This window comes from Haliotis rufescens, unplaced genomic scaffold (assembly GCF_023055435.1).
Source record: "Haliotis rufescens isolate VD_foot unplaced genomic scaffold, xgHalRufe1.0.p SCAF_7, whole genome shotgun sequence".
NCBI classification, from domain to species: Eukaryota; Metazoa; Mollusca; class Gastropoda; order Lepetellida; family Haliotidae; genus Haliotis; species Haliotis rufescens.
In genome coordinates, this window is record NW_025964361.1 from 20,093,745 (window position 1) to 20,113,877 (window position 20,133).

At 41.1% G+C, this 20,133-nt stretch overlaps 1 protein-coding gene across 5 annotated transcripts in view; it reads left to right on the top strand.

Annotated features, from left to right (window-relative positions):
- The window catches only part of LOC124139814 (telomeric repeat-binding factor 2-interacting protein 1-like), an 85,533-nt gene that overhangs the window by 55,221 nt on the left and 10,179 nt on the right, over positions 1 to 20,133 (top strand). For 3 of the 5 annotated variants that reach the window (XM_046507159.2, XM_046507156.1, XM_046507157.2), the window contains exons 4-8: positions 8,173 to 8,256; positions 8,385 to 8,499; positions 15,518 to 15,650; positions 16,641 to 17,203; positions 18,152 to 18,230. In XM_046507159.2, coding sequence (XP_046363115.1) covers positions 8,173 to 8,256; positions 8,385 to 8,499; positions 15,518 to 15,650; positions 16,641 to 17,203; positions 18,152 to 18,230 — 974 coding nt within the window. The remainder of the gene's footprint in view (positions 1 to 8,172; positions 8,257 to 8,384; positions 8,500 to 15,517; positions 15,651 to 16,640; positions 17,204 to 18,151; positions 18,231 to 20,133) is intronic. The other 2 variants (XM_046507158.1, XM_046507161.1) reach the window with 2 other exon arrangements.

A 20,133-nucleotide genomic window follows, 5' to 3' on the forward strand; every position in this document is an offset into this window, starting at 1 on the left:
AAGATCTCAGAGAGCAGACCAAATGGGTAGCCCTGGGTCATTGCAAAGACCAAGATTCATTCGAGGAATGTTTACGCGAAAATGATGTCATTTATACCAAGGGTGAACGAGATAAAGTCAGAAAACTGTTAGCGGCAACGAAGCACTGTAAACTCGTATTAAAAACCGATCAACCAGCTGCTTATGCAATTGCTTAGCAAATTATAGCAAAATGTAGCAAAATTATAGCAAAATGTAGCAAAATTTAGCAAATTGAACATTAGCGGTTAATATTACATAAAATGTGGTACGAAATCATCATTCTTTCGCAACAGTTCATTATTACGGGATGTATTGGATATGCCATATTATATTATGTTAGACTTAAATATCTCCTTAGGTATTACATTATGGAATGCGATGAACTCATTGAACAAATGCTCAAAGAATCTGAGCCTGATCAAAATGTAGATAAATCTTTAGATAAACATAGAGAAAGACTCGCGGCTTTGGTAGCCGGTGGAAAATGTTCCCAATAGTTGGGAGAAAATTATACCATCGAAAAAATTGATAACATGACCGACGAAGAGATTAAAAAACTGTACGCGCGTTACGAGTCTGGATGGGAGCTACCATGACTAAAACAATAGGGTTGTCTTTATTACAACTATACACAGTCGTAGCTAGTACGTTTCTCCCCATCCCGGCAGAACATCGCATGTATTTATGCGAATCTCTCGAGAAAGACCCATTCATCGAACACGCTATAAGTGCAGTGAGCTGTGAGTTTTATCATAGATTCGGAATGTTCTTAGCTCCGTTCACCACAGCTTTAATAACGGCTGGGTATTGTCAATTTAAACATACATGCCCACTTAATAATAATGGAGACTCAACAGGTGACACCACAGATTGTGAACGAGGAACAACAGATTGTGGAAACGCAACAACAAGTGAACGAGGAACCACCACCAGTGATTGCACCACATGTGAATGCACCACAAATACAAAAACAACCCAGAGTTACTAAGAACCCCCCAAAAATAGCTGCAGGAAGGAAGGGAGGACTGGCGCGGAAAGCGAAATTAATAAATAATTCAAATATTTATCCGATTAAAACATGGGCACTAGTAGGAGTTGTTGGTATAGCGGCTGTATGGTTCTTTTATAAGACCGGAGAAGAGAAAACGTCACCCCCGCCGCAACAACAAGTTCAATTAGAGGTTAGTCCTCATATAATGCTATAAGAAGCATGACTATTCCAGTTACAGACGGTAAAATGTTGGTAAACGTGACGTATCATTCAGCGGTGGTCACCGGCTTGGCCATTGGCTATGCCCGTATGGCTAAAATGATTATTAAAGCCACACCTCCCAAGCTAGATTTTAATGGATTTGATATAGGAATGATGATTCTGGATATTGGATTAGCAATGGCAACGAAGGATATGCTCATCAAACAAGGGCTTATCCCGGAAGACATAATGAAGTAATTAAACATTTGAATATTTATATTCATATAAATATGGCATCAATTGCGATGATGGTCGGTGGAGCTATTGTTAATGCTCTAGCTTTTTCGGGGAGTAATTATTTATTTTCTAGTATGAGTGAATCAAACGCTAAAGAAGTTGAAGAGGAGCGTAAATGACATAACGAAGCTTTAGAACAATACCAAGCAGCCCAGTCACAATATACACAGCAGAGAATGAAGAGATTAGACTTTATTCATGAACAACTGATTAAGGAAGGACATTCAATTAAAACGTTTAATGATGTTGAATCTGCCATGCACGAATACTACCTCGTTTTTGGGAAAAAAACTAGACCCAATACCGATACCAACAATGAGTCAGTTTTATACACCGTCAGAGGAACAAAAGAACCGCGAGGTCGCATTTGTGATTATTGGGTTATCTGCTGTATTGATTTTCAGCTATACCATGACTACGCAGTGACAGCTGTGGCTAGTTAGGAGAGTCAGAGTGACTGCTAATCTATAAATAGCCTAATCAATATCTCACCAGTGTAGCTGTGATTTGCATTTAGACAAATGATATGATAGATGTATGAACATTGCATTTAGACAAATGATATGATAGATGTATAACCATGAATAATTGCAAATTTACACTCATGGGGAAGACGACTCCATGTAATCGACGCTGTGTTGATATTTACTGTGGTATACACAATTATTACATCAGGCGCAGACACATAAACTATACGTGTTCTGAATGCGGGATAGGGGTCAAAGGTCGTTATTGTTTATGCAAGAAACACGGTGCTGATAGGGTCAGAAACCAGATTATTTATGCTAGGAAGAGAGATTACATCAATGAGAGGAATAGGTTAGGGAGAATACGTATTTAGATATATGAAAACAACCAATTAGACATTTGTCTCATTTTGCATATACCATTCAACCACAATGGTTTTTGTCAGAGAGTTGAAGGCTATGGCAAAGCAAAGTGGCCTACGTGGATATTCTCGTATGAGAAAAGCTGAATTGATTACCTTACTCGGTTTGGAATACAACAAACCCCAGACTGTTAGAGAACTCAAAGTTCGAGCGAGAAACAGTGGGCTGAGAGGTTATTCTCGAGTGAGAAGAGCTGAATTGATCGCTTTACTAGATAATAATGATGATGATGATGATATTCAACAACAAGAATTAATATTTGTACCCACATCCGCCGGCGTTGGTAAATATCTAAGAGGTTGGAAGATGGATATTAATTCCAACATGGATGTTAACGATATTAAGCCCAAATTAACGAGGAGTTAGATGATTTACATAGTATAAAATACCAGCTGACGATTAAAATGTCATTGAGTAAAAGTAGCGCAGATGATAGCACCGAATATACCGAACCATATTTCCCAAGCAATCAAGAAGTTATAACCGAATCCGATACTATAAACTCATCATTAGATACATCAATTCAGAGAATACAGGAAACTTTAGAACGCTAGACTAATAGAGGTTCTGGTTGGGGTGTGGATAAAATCGATAGTTTATATTTAGATATAGCAAATTATATGCCCTTCAAAGGTGGATCTTATATAGATTTACCCCCGTATTATAAGAAGAAAAAAGCCATAATTAACGTAAAAAATAAATCCGATGACTGTTTAAGAATGATGATAAGATCTGCATTGTTCCCCGTAGACAAAAATCCGGATAGACCTTCTAGCTATCCCCAAAAGGATGGACTCAACTTCGATGGTATAGACAAACCTACACCAATATCACAAATTGATAAGGTGGAAAAGCAAAATAATTTAGCTATAAATGTTTTCGGACATTCTAAAGGAATTGTTGTACACAGGATAAGCTCCGCTCCGGAACATATTCCCAGAATCAATTCATTTCTGATCGAAAAAGATGGTAAATATCATTATACGTGGATAAAGAGTTTAAACAGGCTATTATACGATCAAACAAAACATAAGGAAAAGAAATATTTCTGCGAAAGATGCCTACATGGGTACAGCAGACAAGATCTATTAGAAGCGCATAAAGAAGACTGTAGAGGTGTTGGACAGAATGCTATCAGGATCGATATGCCTAAAGAGGGAAAAAATATATTAAAATTTGAACAATATTGTAATCAAATGCCAGTACCGTACGTAATTTACGCCGACTTCGAAGCGCTTATCAAACCCATAGAAAATACCAACCGTAGCAATCAAGATAGTAGTTTTACGTACAAAACTCAAGAACATATTCCTTGTGGGTTTGGATATATAGTTGTAAGGTATGATGGGAAAACAAACACTCCCGTTTTTTACAGAGGTCCCGATACAGCAGGAAAGTTCCTAGAATATCTACAAAATGAAGAGAGAATAATCAGGGAAAAATTATCGTGTAAGAAACCCATGCGTATGACGAGCAATAATTGGAGGGCCCATAAGAAGTCAAAGAGTTGTCATGTTTGTTATAAACCCCTGGATGGGGATTCCGTAAGAGATCATTGTCACATCACGGGTAATTATCGGGGAGCCGCGCATAACGAGTGTAACTTGAAACTAAAAATGAATTCTCAAACAATACCCATCCCCGTTGTGTTTCACAACCTTAGGGGATACGATTCACATCTCATTATGCAAGCTATCTCAAAGACCGACGGCGGTTTAACGTGCATTCCTAACAATATGGAAAAATACATATCGTTCTCGTTGACTAAACCTATACATTATAGGGACAAGGATGGGAAATCTAGAATAAAGCAAAGTAATGGGCTTAGATTCATAGACTCCGTACAGTTTCTGTTATCTTCCCTGGACAATTTAGCTAATGCGAACAATCCCGATGACTTTGCGATAACAAATCAATATACCGATAAGATAACTCGTCATTTGTTGCTGAGAAAAGGTGTATATCCTTACGAATATATGGATGATTGGTCTAGATTCGAAGAAACTGAATTACCACCCCTTGAATCATTCTATAGTAACTTAACAGAATCTAGAATAACAGATGCCGATTATGAACACGCTCTGAAGGTGTGGGATAAATTAGGTTGTAAGAATTTAGGCGATTATCACGATCTGTACTTAAAAACCGATGTACTGTTACTCGCCGATATATTCGAGATATTTAGAAAGACATGTTTAAAACAATACGGCTTGGACCCGGCATGGTACTATTCCAGTCCCGGACTATCGTGGGATGCATTGTTGAAGAAGACCGGCGTAGAACTAAAACTACTCACAGATTACGATATGCACTTGTTTATTGAGAAAGGATTAAGAGGTGGTATATCGATGGCAGCTAAAAGGTTTCTAAGGCTAATAATAAATTAGTGGAAGGATACGATCCGAGTAAACCCGACACGCATATATTATATCTCAACGCTAACAATTTGTACGGATGGGCTATGTATCCATAATAATGATGCGAATAAAGGGTACATACTAGAAGTTGACTTGGAATATCCAAGTTCGTTACATAAAGATCATAACAGTTATCAGCTAGCTCCCGAAAGATTAATGGTTAATAAAGATTGGATGTCAGAATATCAACGCTCCTTGATGGGTAATAGTAGGTTAGGTAACGTAGAAAAACTCGTACCAAATTTGATGGATAAGACAAAATATATAGTCCACTACAGAAATCTCCAGTTGTATCTATCGTTAGGTATGAAAGATAAGAAAATACACAGAGTTCTAAAGTTCGATCAAAGCCCTTGGATGGAGCCCTATATAAGGTTGAACACAGATTTAAGAAAGATAGCTACCAGCGATTTCGAATAGAATCTATATAAGCTCATGAATAACTCAGTATTTGGTAAAACTATAGAGAATCTAAGGAAGCGTGTTGATGTTAAATTAGTCAGATCTAATGAGGAAGAAAGATTCAGGAAACTTATAGCCAGCCCGGCTTTTAACAGAAGCAAGATATTCGATAACGACTTAGCCGCGTTGCATATGCAGAAGAGTAATATAAAATTCAACAGACCGGTGTACGTCGGTATGAGTATTCTCGACTTGTCAAAACACTTAATGCATGACTTTTATTACAATGAACTTAATAAGCAATACGGCGATAGATGCGAGGTGTTATATACCGACACAGATTCTTTGTTGATGGAAATACAAACCGAGGATGTGTATAAAGATATGGCAGAAAAAATAGATATGTACGACACGAGCGATTACCCAAAAGATAATCCACTGCACAGCGTTGTAAATAAAAAGGTGTTAGGTAAGATGAAGGATGAATGTGCTGGGACCCCTATAGCAGAGTATGTGGGATTAAGACCTAAGATGTATTCTATAAAAAAGTCCAATAATGGGGAGATAAGAAAAGCTAAGGGTGTTAAGAAGTATGTGGTAAAAAAGCATATCAAACACGAACAGTATAAAGAATCATTATTCGAGGGTAGAACGTTCAAACACGAGATGAACTCATTAAGAAGTTACAATCATAGGATATATGGATTAAGAATGAACAAGACATCATTATCCACCTTAGATACAAAGAGATGGATTGATAATGATGGCATAACTACCTATGCTTATGGTTATGGTGGTAATACCGTACCGTCGGGAACTATGAACAACTCTTCTCGTACAAATGCCCTACCCGGTCCATCTTGAAGATAATAAAGAATAGGCTCTCCTTCTTTCGTAACCAATCTACTAATGTTATATGTCTTAAGGGACCATATGGGATCGGTTGCGCGACGTAGGCCTCCTTCGAGTTCACCGGGCTGGTATAAATATCTTACCCTTACTCTATCCGGAAGTTTTCGTTCTTTCGTTCTGCTGAAGATTCGGAAGTCACGGATTTCATTTTAATAGCATCGGATGGTTTCTTCCCTATTAATCTCGTTACTTCATTATTCAGCGCTGATACAACTGCTGATAATCTAGTCACCCATTCGGTTGATCTCAATCACTCGGATTTCATTTCGATCCCATACTGATAGCCAAACAAACGTTCCGCTAATGTCCTGTTAAATCTTTCGACGATAGCTTGACTGCGGTGGGCCTCTCTTTCACCACAGACGATTTCGACATCGAGCTTTGTTAACAGTTTAGTTACCGATCCCATAAACTCGCGACCTGGATCTACTTGAAATAGCTTAGGCCATTTTAGTGGTCCGCGTTTATATATGCGACTCAGTGCATTAGCTACTTCTGTTGATTCTTTCGAGGTTAATGGCTCAGCCTCTTTGTATCGACTAGCCACATCCACTACTGTTAAAGCGTATTTATATGTTTTGCGTTTTACCTTATCGTGGGGAAGAAACAAGAGGTCAGCCTGATGAACTTCATTCGTTGTAAAAATATCAAACTTCTTCCTCGGTATATAACGCGGTGCCGGTAAATATATTTGCCACATCGCTTGTTTCTTTAACCAATCCTTGGCCACATCTTTAGATACCTTAGCCACGGTGGCTAATTTTTTTATTGCTCCTACACCTTTCCAATATCCTCGTGGGCTATAGTAAATTTTATCCATTATTAATTAATATTGATGTTTCGTTTAATACAACTCATGACTATCGTTAAATCGCATAGTCATTTTGGCATAAAAAATTCACTCTGTAGTAGCAGTATAGGCATATAAATCCGGCTCCAGTGGAAGTGAGCCAGAACCCCTATTACCTATAAAAATTTGTATCATAGACTCCAGGTGGTGGTGAGCTGGAGTCAATTTAGCTGAATCTTATGACTATCGTTGAATCGCATAGTCATTTTGGCATAAAAAATTCCCTCTATAGTGATGGTATAGGTATATGAATACCAGAACCATCATTACCTATACTACTTCAGGGCTGTGGTCTGGTGCATCATTTTGTAAGGCATAGAATCAAGATCCTACGACAGTGTCACCTCATTTCTTAGCTGAATACCTCCTACACTTGCGTACCAAAAGGCACTTGAAGGGTAGCACCATTACATGTATTTGGTAGCCTTTAATTCATTTTTTTGCGTTCCGGAAACATTGCAAAATGACTACAGGCCCTACTTAGCTCTTTCAGGTTTGAGGATCAGAAGGCCAAATTCCGCTCCCCTGCATGGGATTTGAATGTGGTACTTCAAGGTTTGCAAGCATCCCCCTTTGAGCCCCATCGAGCCCCTTGACACATACTCATTTTATGACCTCACCAAGAAAAAAATATTTTCTCTTGGCTTTAGCCACTGCGGTGTGGGTGAGCGAGATACACACACTTGACATCTACCGTGTCCGTTTTGAGCAGGGTACGCAGGGGTTGTGCTGGGATTTCATAGGAAAAAATCAACTTCGAGGTCCCTCACCATTCCTTCCATTCTCTACGATTGTGGGGTTGGAAGATGAGGGTGAACTCCGTGGGGTTAGAAGATGAGGGTGAACTCCTTGTACCCTGTATGCTCACTAAAAGCTTTCATCTGATTGTTAACCTTGATCCGCCAAGAGCGAACATTCCTCATGAGATGAGTGGTAGCCTTGACTATGCCTCTACACAGCAACTGCTCTATTAGAGCAATAATGGAGTAAAAAAATTCGTAAAATCTAAATCCAATCCATCGCAGACTTGCCTCCCCGACTATCGCTTCAAAAACTCTTTTTGGTAGCTCGGGGGACTAGCAGTAATATGAATTCGATGTAACATCACATGTAGATTTGTATATTGTATTAGTCTGTATATTATGTTTCAGACTCTATGTTTAATTGTATGATATTGATGGTAAATTTCAGATGTGTCCCTGGGAGAGTACCCTCTAGTGATGATGACTTGTCACCTGCCAGAAATATTATCAGGACAAAGAGACCTGTAAAGGGGTATGTTTTTTATAGTCTAGTGTGCCAGAAATATTAAAATATACAATGATATGATGTTATCAGATTCCTAGTAAGTGTAGAGAAGTAATTTTAAGGTTCCATTTTTTTAAATTGTTGTGTTTTTGAAGGAGGCAGAAGTACACCAGAGAAGAAGACTGGAAGATTGTGAGCTACCTGGTGCGTGAACGTCGCTATAATGAGGTGAATGGCAGGAAAGTGTGGCAAGATATGGAACTCTTTGAGGTAAGGCTACAGTCTAGTGCCCTGACCACTTTAGAATTTCCGAACCATTTCCTGCAGATCATTTTAGGGCTCCAGGCTATTATTATTATCAGATTTATTCTGTCTGATAGCTGGTAGACCAGATCACATACTTTGTGTACCCCTCTGATAAGTGTAAATATAACTTATCCTGCATTATTCCTTAATGCATTTACTTATGTTTTTTGACAGAAAGTCAAAGCTGTGAGAGGTCCAGCTGCAGAAGAAGTTGTTCCAACTAGTTGTGTGGCAAATACACTTGCATAGCTGCCACGTGAGTTCGGAAGTGGAGACGTCTTGTATGAGCACATTACTGCTTGTCATTAAAAACGGCTAGACGTCTAAAGCTAAAAAAAATCTACCATTATCCTTTGCTTGTTATTGCTATCTCTATACGTGTGATTGTTTATGGTTTGTGACTTCATGTCTCCACTTTTCATTGCATTAATCACTGGTGCTCAATAGTCAGAGTAATATCAGGTGTATAGTTGTTCCAATAAGCCATTTTTGAATTGTCCATGTGGTAACTTTCTTGTGCCGTGCGTCATGAATTCTTGTTTATTGCCTGGTAATTGTTTCATGTAAATTGCCTATAATATATGCGGGCGTTTAAGTGTTTGTTTGCACTTTCCTTTGCGTAATTTTCTCATTCAACCAATGAGTTTTTTACTTATAATTTGCCTGCCCATTTTCATTGTTCTGTTGCACACATAATGAATACAATCTTTACTTAAATTGCAGATTTATGCCTCGTATTACTTGCATAGTAACAAGTCTAGCAGGGATCCCCACCTTTTGTGTTTGGACAGAACGGACCCCTGTTAGACAATATCTCAGTGCTGTTTCTGCCGTCCCCTCGCCCCTCAAGCCTTCTCCAATTACCCGAGGGTATCTATGTTATGCCAAACGCAGCAGGCGCTGAGACACCCTAAGACGCCTAGCACTGCAGAGACACCCTCTACCCTTGCTATGTTCAATACGCAGGCTACTACAGCTGAGATGCAGAAACCCACCACACCCCCTGTGCTTTTGACACCTGATACAATATACCTGCGTTTACGAGTAGCACCCCTAATAATATGTGCACTGTGCAGATCAAAGGGATTCCACTCAGCTTCTTCTGAAGGCTCTTTTGTGCCCAAGTACGACAAATCTTCCCCTGAGAAGGACACTCATCTAGGCCGTAACCAAGTCCCTGACTGGATGAAGGACCCTTATCCATGGTCCAGTGGAAGAGCATCTGTCCAGAGAGTGGAAGGTCCAGGGTTGAATCCCTGGCTGTGTCATACAAAAAGACATGAAAAGATGGCACTTGTTGTTACCCTGTCTGGTGCTCGGCGTTATGGGGCTAAAACAAGGACTGGTCAACTCGGTGCCATGTTTGGCCACCGTTACTTCATCACCTGGCCAGGGTGTGCATAAATGAGTCCACCTCCATGCCGTCGAATCAGATGCTGAAGGATCTGGTCTTAGCATTGGACGAAGATTTTGCCATGTTATCTTCATTGCCGGTGTTCAAGATTCCTCGGTTTCAGGACATTTTTCCCATCCATGCTTTGGATGTAGCGGACAGGACACACACACGGGATACGGGATCTCCACCGAATGACAGAGTCATCTTAGCAAATGACTATCCAGATCCCAGACACACTTTTGGCTTTCATACAAACAGAGGTCCTTCTTGTCCTTCAAGCCCTTTGTCAGTCCCGCCTGAGCATGGGGTGAAAATTCCTGCCTTTTTTCCTGTCTCTCGGTGTATGATCTTTCTGTACACTCTTTCGTAACTCGCTCTTTCCACCAACGTCACAGTTGTTTGGTGCCTACAGAATCAGGGGACGACACACTTTCACTCCCTCCTTCAACAGATGTTCCAGTTCTTCCATCTGGTAGATCGGCTGGACCTATGCCTTTTGGTCCAGCACATTCCTGGATGTAGGACTCAAACTACCAGGTTGGTCAAACAGACAGGTTTCATCTCATGCCTGGTACATCTGCAAAGGCCCTGACGCACCCATTCGTTCACTTCTGATGTCTGATGTACAATTCTCTTGGGACCCTGAACAAGAAGACAGCTTCCAGAAACTCAAGAAGTTATGCAGTGCACCACCTGTCCTGGCATACTTCAATGTGAACAAACCTGTTGAAATTCAGTACGATGCGTCGCAGTACGGATTAGGAGCTGTTCTGATTCAAGAGGGGAAGCCAGTTGCTTTCACTTCCCGCTCTCTGACTGAAACTGAGAGGAGTTACGCCAAATTGAGAAGGAGATGTGATCCATCGTCCATGCAGCTACCAAGTTTCACTGCTATATATTTGGGAAAGAAACCAATGTGTACAAAAATCATAATCCACTTGAGGACATTTGCAGGAAGCCACTCCTCACAGCACTGATGAGACTTCAAAGAATGCTTCTCAAACTTCAGTGGTATGACCAGACTGTCAAGTATGGGAAAGGCAAGGACATGTTAGTGGTTGACGCCTTGTCAAGAGCCTACCTGACATCTAATCAGTTTGATTTTGTCGACCTGAACGCAGTCAACAGTCAACACGACTACTTTTCGAGGTACATAGACACTGTTGAGCTCAACTCACTTACCACATCTGCAACCATCAATGCTATGAAAGCCATCTTCAGCAGCCACAGCATCCCCACAAAGTTGTGGTCAGATAATGGCCCACAGTTTGACTCTCGTGAGTTCAAGGACTTCTGTAAGTGGTATGGAATCCAACATGTCACCTCCAGTCCTCACTTCTAAAGTTCCAATGGGGAGGCTGAAGGAGATGTTCAGACAGAGAAGAAGCTATGGAAGAAGTCTCAAGACAAAAACCTTGCTCTTCTAGACTACAGAATGACCCCATTGGAAGGTATCAACGTGTCTCAGATACTCATGAGCAGGCCACACTGCCAGCCACTCAAGAACTTCTTGTGCCAAGACCCAACTGTCAACATGAAGTCAAGCGCCACCTTAGCCTTGAGAAACAGAAGAAAAGTGTCAAGGAGCTTCCTGAGCTCAAACCAGGCGACAGTGTAAGACTGTCTCCACTAGGTAACACCAAGGCCTGGACACCAGCCATCGTCAATAGACACCACGAAAGTCCTAAGTGACAATGGTACCTACCATAATAATCGAAAGCATCTGAGAAAGGTTACCGTGTCCGCAAACTATCAACGTACAGCACCTGAAATAGACCACCCTGAGACAGATAGGAAGGATTTACACTCACCCCAGGTGTATGTTCCACCTTCAACTCCACCACCAAGTGACCAGCCCAAAACTACCAGGTGTGGAAGGAGCATCATTCCACCCAAAAAGTTGGACTTGTAAATACCATATCCAGTTGAACTCAGAGTTATCATTACTAAGCCAGGGTCGACAATTGCAAGTGACAGGAAAGTGACTGTATGTAAACCTGTCGAGCCAATTTTATTGCTCAATATTTCATCTAGTTTGTGTTTACAATCTAGTTACAGAATCTAGTGCAAGGGATGAAGGCGAAGTAAGCAAACTTACTATTCTATACTACCCAATTAGACGTTCACTTTGCGTTCAACTGTCATTGACCTGAGGTCACCTCTTCACATCACAATCAAAACAAATACACGCGACTATCTCGAAAGCATTGATCTACAGGATCCTTATCTTCCCGAGGCGAGGGTGTTCACTGACTATAAAAGTTCAGTTTCCACCCTTGCTGAACTAGGCTGGATTTTCGGAGGTTTTTTGGCTGGTCTAAATCAAAATCTCAGATGGCTCAAAATTTTACGCATCCTGTCACCTGCTCTTTATCAACTACACACACTTTGCCAATGTTGTTAGCGTTACTCACCTCGCCGCTGGTCCGGCGCTCTTAAAAAACAACAACTTGGAGTTGGAAGCGTTAATTCTGGCCATATCTGGCCTGTTTGCAACTTCCCAAAGTTACCAACTCATGACGTATGTCTCCCCGTTACCCGATCCGCAGGCTTGGGCGGTAGACACGTTCAGCATCCCTTGGGAAGGCGTAAAAGCAAACACTTTTCAACCACCAGTTTTACTTCCCAGGGTAATGCAAAAGATCAAAGAGACAAGGAGTCTTGCTCTAACTTTGGTCACGCCCTGGTGGCCGGCGAGATGATTGTTCGTTGAGCTCAGAAATCTAGCAGTAGATTATCCACTAACCCTCCCACACTGGTCCAACCTATTTATCCACCCTCACAGCAAATTGCCTCATCCAACTCCAGACAGATTTTGTCTGCACTGTTGGTTCATCTTAAAAAGGCGTTAAGTGCAAAGGGCTATTCGGCACAGGCAGCAAAAGCTAAAACGTTAGCTCATCATTCCTCTACTACAGGTTTATACGATGACAAGTGGGGATCGTTTGAAACTTTTTGCAAGGCAAAAAGTCAAGACCCTACCACTGCGTCACCACAATTCCTAGCTGAATACCTAGGATACCGATATCTGCATACCCAAAGACACTTGAAAGGTAGCACCATTACTACGTACTTGATTGTACTTAACTCAGTGTTGGACGTTCCGGAAAATCGCAAGATGACTAAGGTCCAGGAGCTACAGGCCCTATCACACTCATTCAGGCTTGAGGATCAGAAGGCCAGGTTCCGTCCACCTGCTTGGGACTTAAACGTGGTACTTTGAGGTTTGCGAGGCCCCCCCCCCCCCATTTGAGCCCCTCCATGCATCCTCATTTTATGACCTCACCAAGAAAACAGTGTTTCTCTTGGCATTAGCTACGGAAAGCATGGGTGAGCGAACTACATGCGATCGACATCACCCCGATTCGTTTTGAGCATGGGACGCACGGAGTGGTACATATGGGGTTGTGCTGGGATTTTATTGCAAAAAATCAACTACCTGGCCAACATGATCTTTCCTTCACCATCCCACCAATATCGACTATTGCTGGAAGCCAAGATGAGGGTGAACTGCTACGCCCGTTTCTCCATGTGCACGACCAAAGTTAGTTGCAACACCATATCTCTATGGTTATGCGCAGTCATCCTTCAGGCTTATTCAATCGCCAATCTGGATCCACCGAGAGTGAAGAATCCTCACGAGATCAGGGCGATAGCCTCTACCATGGCGTTACACAGCAATTGTTCGATTGAAACAATCATGGAAGGATGTTTTTGGAGGTCTGACACAGTTTTCACCAGTCATTATCTTCGTGATATGTCTCTCAAGGACGTCGAAGGTGTACAAGATTTTGGGCTGTTGGTTGTAGCCCAGCAGGTTACCAACCCCCGACACAAATAATGAACTCGCCCTATACAGAGCCATTCCATTTCTGGTGCAATCGCTTAGATTTCACCAGTGGAAGAACAAGGTTTTAAAAGACCTTTATTCCTTTATTCAGGAAAACACACAGAAGTCTCCAGAACAACTATTTCATTCTGGATGAGAGCTGTCATTCTCAGTGCATGCATACATACAGATACAGTCTTTGCAGATCACTATCTCAGAGACCTTGCCATAGAATTCATAGCTGGCATTCACCAATTCGGACCATAAGTTGTGGCACAGCAACTCATGAATCCTACCAGATGACACCAGAGATCACACTCACTGCAAATCACGTAGACTCGTTGACGTCAGGTGACTAATCCATTTCCCAACGGCCGAGAGTCAGTTCCCCGTTTTACTCTGTGATTCAGCACATGAGTGATAAATGATTGTGTTAAGTTAAAGTTTATTGAGTTACACCTAATCGTTTAAGGTGAACAAAATTCTAGAATGTATGGAACCCTTTCAAATCCACAAATCTATAAGATTTACTTCCATGTTTTGATACTCACAAAAAGGAATGTGTTACCCCAATAAAAGATAAAAGAAGAAAACAGCGCAGAAGATCAATCAACGTTCCCATTTACAGAACAGATCAGCGTTTATCACACATACAGGTGGAACACATCACCTACTGTGAGATTCAAGCATAAATATGTATTTTTCAGAGTTAAAATATCATTTACATTTATCCTGATTCATTCACATGAGCACCTTCTCGGCCTTCCCCTCGTTCCACTGATGTGTTTTACGGACCATTTCGTAAGTAAATAGAGAGTGATGATTTTTGGGGCTTGGTCATGTGGTTCCGGTGCGCAGTTGAAGCCTACCTCAATCGTGCTATTTTATTGAAAAGAATATGTTACCATATAGTAGTCAACTACAACAAATATGATGCTCAACAAGTCAAAATATGGCATTTATGATATAGGTATCCATTCCCTGACAACTAAGGTTTGTATCAAGGTGTCAATAGCGGTAATCTAAATGAGGTTGCTGTAAATTACTGTGAGTTGGTGCAATCTGCAGATAAGTTCATGTGTTTTTGCTGAAATTAATGAAAACAATGATGAAGGAAATTTTGAATAAAATTAATAAAATAGATTACAAAGTCCAGATGTACAATTAAACACTTTTTATAACCAGATAATGAATGTGCAATAACAGGACTATCTTCCATACTTCAGTATGGATTTGTTGTCATGCTATTTCCTTGGTTACGTGCTCATGGTAACTTGAAAACCTATTCTTTGCTTGTTTTATGCACACCCCCACAGCTGTAGTTTTAAAAAGGTAGTGTACGCTATTCTCAAGAAAACTATCATGTTCCTGCTGAAAGAAATACAAAATATAATGAGAACTAATTTATATGGGACTTGGTTTTCTGTTTAACATTATTTTGTACATTTTTATTTCTGACAGGAATATCGATGGAAGTCAAATCCCAGATCTGCCCATTATGTCTTTGAAGCTGTAAAGTTTGACAAACCCATGTCACTTTGGGCTCGTCTTGAGTGTTAAATTTAGCATGAAACCCTGACTCACACTCTCACTGGATAGTTGTGGCCATGGGTTGGGTACTCCCCAGGCAACCCACCCCTACAAAGTAGTGAGTTTCGTGTCATGATGTATAACGAACATGTTAGTTTCCAATGTTGCCCAATCCAGTCACTATGGATCTGTCACGATGACCCAGGTAGAAATGGTATGTTTTCCAGGTTTCCATGCACCCAGGTGAGTCTATGAGGACCCATTACCTGAAGTTTATCCTGCCTAACATCAAGACGTACACTAACTTCCCCCAGCACTGGGTGGCCTTGCTGACAGGAAACACAGCAGATGCTACTCAAGGTGACTTGTCGGGGAATGAAAATGAAATTGTTGACAATTAGAGTGTGTGAGGATTCCATGTGATTATTATCCTACATTTAAGGTCGGGGAACTGAATTGAAACTGTAGATGATTCTCCAATATCTCAGCTTGGTTTCCCCTGTTGTCTATGCTGCCACACTTCGTTATGCGCTGTGCCAGGATCTAACTGGAATGAACTCGCCCTGATAATGATCCTAGGTCTGTTATCACCATAACTCTGTTGATGGGCCGTACCAACTTTGTAACAACCTGCATTACTTTTGGATTTCTCCCACATTAAACTGTCGTGTTATAACCAGGGGTTTATTTGGACCTGCTCAAAGGCATATATTCGCCCCCAAGCCTGCAATAAATGTTAGTAAGATTCACAAATTGGAATTAAATGTAAAAAGAATTTCAATGAAAGCAAGATTCAGAAGATGTTGGTGATACGTCCATGAGAAGAGTTCTGCATCTGGCAGGGCTAAAACTATGTCCAGAACAAGAAGGCTTCAGAGTGACTGACTGAGCGAACTTCAATGGTTGCGACACATGTGTGATATGGGGTGATATATTGTTCTGTAGAATTGGTGAGGCCGCAGAAAAATTCAATGGTTTTACAAGGGATGTATAAAAATGTACCAATTAAGGAGCATCAGGACAGTGTCACAAGGTTAACTGATAGGACCGGCAAGTTATCGTATCTGTCGGCTTTTAAAGTGCTTCCAGTCCAGTAAACCGGTAAATTTGTAATTGAATTATCCACTGGCTGGTTGCAATGTTAGAATTTCTTCAGAATTTACAAAAATATAAACTTTAAAAAAATCAAATTTTGAACAAAGTAATAAAAAAAATTCCCCAAGGGCACTTAGTTTCAATAGAATCCTAAATAAATCGCTGATAATCAAAAGAGTATGTGTAAAAGATCAACTGATTAATCGAATAATTGTGATGTCCTAAATCTGTATGTTGGCAATCTTCTCGCCCTAGTTGACAGATCCAAAGAGATCCCCAAAACATCCCTAGTTAGCAGTCCAGGGAAATCAGCACAGGTGAGAAGTCCCAGGACATCAGCACAGGTGGGAAGTCCCAGGACATCAGCACAGGTGAGAAGCCCCCCAAAAGAAGTACTGGAAACTGATGACAGCATTGAACTCTCTCAGAGTATTCTAAATGATTACACCTCAAAGACCATATGTACATCACCTGGAAAAGAATCTTCCCACTGTCAATATCAAACAAAACCAGGAAGCTCAAAAACAGTCAAAGATGAAACCCTTTCCATTCCCCCTGCATCACTCCAAGGCCAATCTCCTTACTTTTCTCTCATTGTCAATAAGAATACACAGAACCATTCCGACTCGTCAGAAGTAGATGAATTTGACAAGAACCTGCTTCAGACAGCAATGGCTACTGCTTGTGTAGATGAGGACAACAGGGAGCTGGAGGTTTTCCAGGAGCAGTCTGGACCACCCAAGATCCACCCAGAGAACACCCCATGTTCTGGGAACAGGAAAAGAACTGTCACTGGAGGATCGACATCAAATCAAGAGGTTTGTATCACATGACAAAAATCTCTCTTGTTTTAACAGATGCTGATATCTGCTTGATTTCAAATGCCAAGTACTGAGAGCAATGTATTTGCATTGTCCTGTCAAGAGAAAAATCAGCTCTAACAAAGTTAGTAGCGAATTAGTTATGATCAATGAAATTTTGCATATGGACATTTTTCACACTTTCACCATTGAGCCCAAACCAAGGCAAAGCTCCATGGAGAGTGGACTTGCATCAGTTGATCGGGACCAGAGAACATGTTTTGTTTGTGTCCACATATTGATGTTGCTGCCAAAGTGACAGCTTCTCTATACCCATGCCAGCTTCTCTATACCCATGCCAGCTTCTCTATACCTATGCCAGCTTCTCTAAACCCATGCCAGCTTCTCTAAACCCATGCCAGCTTCTCTATACCCATGCCAGCTTCTCTATACCCATGCCAACTTCTCTATACCCATGCCAGCTTCTCTATACCCATGCCAGCCTCTCTAAACCTATGCCAGCCTCTCTAAACCTATGCCAGCTTCTCTATACCCATGCCAGCTTCTCTATACCTATGCCAGCTTCTCTATACCCACGCCAGCTTCTCTATACCCATGCCAGCTTCTCCATACCCATGCCAGCTTCTCCATACCCATGCCAGCTTCTCTATACCCATGCCAGCTTCTCTAAACCTATGCCAGCTTCTCTATACCCATGCCAGCTTCTCTATACCCATGCCAGCTTCTCTATACCCATGCCAGCTTCTCTATACCCATGCCAGCTTCTCTATACCTATGCCAGCTTCTCTAAAGTAGATTCTTTAGTCTTATACAAACACAATATCATGTGCGTTGACTGGAATCAGACCTGAGACTATTGACTTCAGTCACTGACTTTGTGACTGTCTGTTGTTTTCATGCATGTTGTGGGGAACTGATCATGACGTTGCTCTTTGCCTTGACCAGACTGACTCGACTGATGATGAGGTGAGCCTCCGAAATTCCCACCACTCGGCCAGCAGAACACCATGCAACACAGCCTCAGGTAATCTGATCATACACATGCACTCTGATAACATATGTTTAGACAAACTGGTATACTGATATCAATTGTATGAACATGCATCATGACATGTACACTGATACCACATGTTTAGACATTCCGGTATACTGATATCAATTGTATAAACATGCATCATGATATGTACACTGATACCACATGTTTAGACATTCCGGTATACTGATATCACTTGCATAGGTATGCACCATGACATGTACACTGATATCACTTGCATAAACACACATCATGACATGTACACTGATAACACATGTTTCGACCTACCGGTGTACTGATATCACTTGCATAGACACACATCATGACATGTACACTGATAACACATGTTTAAACCTTCCGGTATACTGATATCACTTGCATAGGTACGCACCATGACATGTACACTGATAACACATGTTTCGACCTACCGGTATGCTGTTATCACTTGCATAAACACACATCATGACATGTACACTGATAACACATGTTTAAACTTCCGGTAAACTGATATCTCTTGCATAGGTACGCACCTTGACACGTACACTGATAACACATGTTTCGACCTACCGGTGTACTGATATCACTTGCATAGGCACGCACCATGACATGTACACTGATAACACATGTTTCAACCTACTGGTATACTGATATCACTTGCATAGGTACGCACCATGACATGTAAACTGATAACACATGTATCGACCTACCGGTGTAGTGATATCACTTGCATAGACACACATCATGACATGTACACTGATAACACATGTTTCGACTTACCTGTATACTGATATCACTTGCATAGGTACGCACCATGACATGTACACTGATAACACGTTTCGACCTACCGGTGTACTGATATTACTTGCATAGACATGCATCATGACATGTACACTGATAACACATGTTTCGACCTACTGGTATACTGATATCACTTGCATAGGTACGCACCATGACATGTACACTGATAACACGTTTCGACCTACCGGTGTACTGATATTACTTGCATAGACATGCATCATGACATGTACACTGATAACACATGTTTAAACCTTCCGGTATGCTGATATCACTTGCATAAACACAAATCATGACATGTACACTGATTACACATGTTTAAACCTTCCGGTATACTGTTATCACTTGCATAGGTACGCACCATGACATGTACACTGATAACACATGTTTCGACCTACTGGTATACTGATATCACTTGCATAGGTACGCACCATGACATGTACACTGATAACACATGTTTCGACCTACTGGTATACTGATATCACTTGCATAGGTACGCACCATGATATGTACACTGATAACACATGTTTCGACCTACTGGTATACTGATATCACTTGCATAGGTACGCACCATGACATGTACTCTGATAACACATGTTTAGACCTACCGGTATACTGATATCACTTGCATAGGTACGCACCATGACATGTACTCTGATAACACATGTTTAGACCTTCCGATATACTGATATCACTTGCATAAACACACATCATGACATGTACACTGATAACACATGTTTCAACCTAGCGGTATACTGATATCACTTGCATAGGTACGCACCATGACATGTACACTGATAACACATGTTTCGACCTACCGGTATGCTGTTATCACTTGCATAAACACACATCATGACATGTACACTGATAACACGTGTTTAGACCTACCGGTATACTGATATCACTTGCATAGACACACGTCATGACATGTACACTGATAACACATGTTTCGACCTACCGGTATGCTGATATCACTTGCATAGGTACGCACCATGACACGTACACTGATAACACATGTTTCGACCCACCTGTGTACTGATATCACTTGCATAGACACACGTCATGACATGTACACTGATAACACATGTTTCGCCCTACC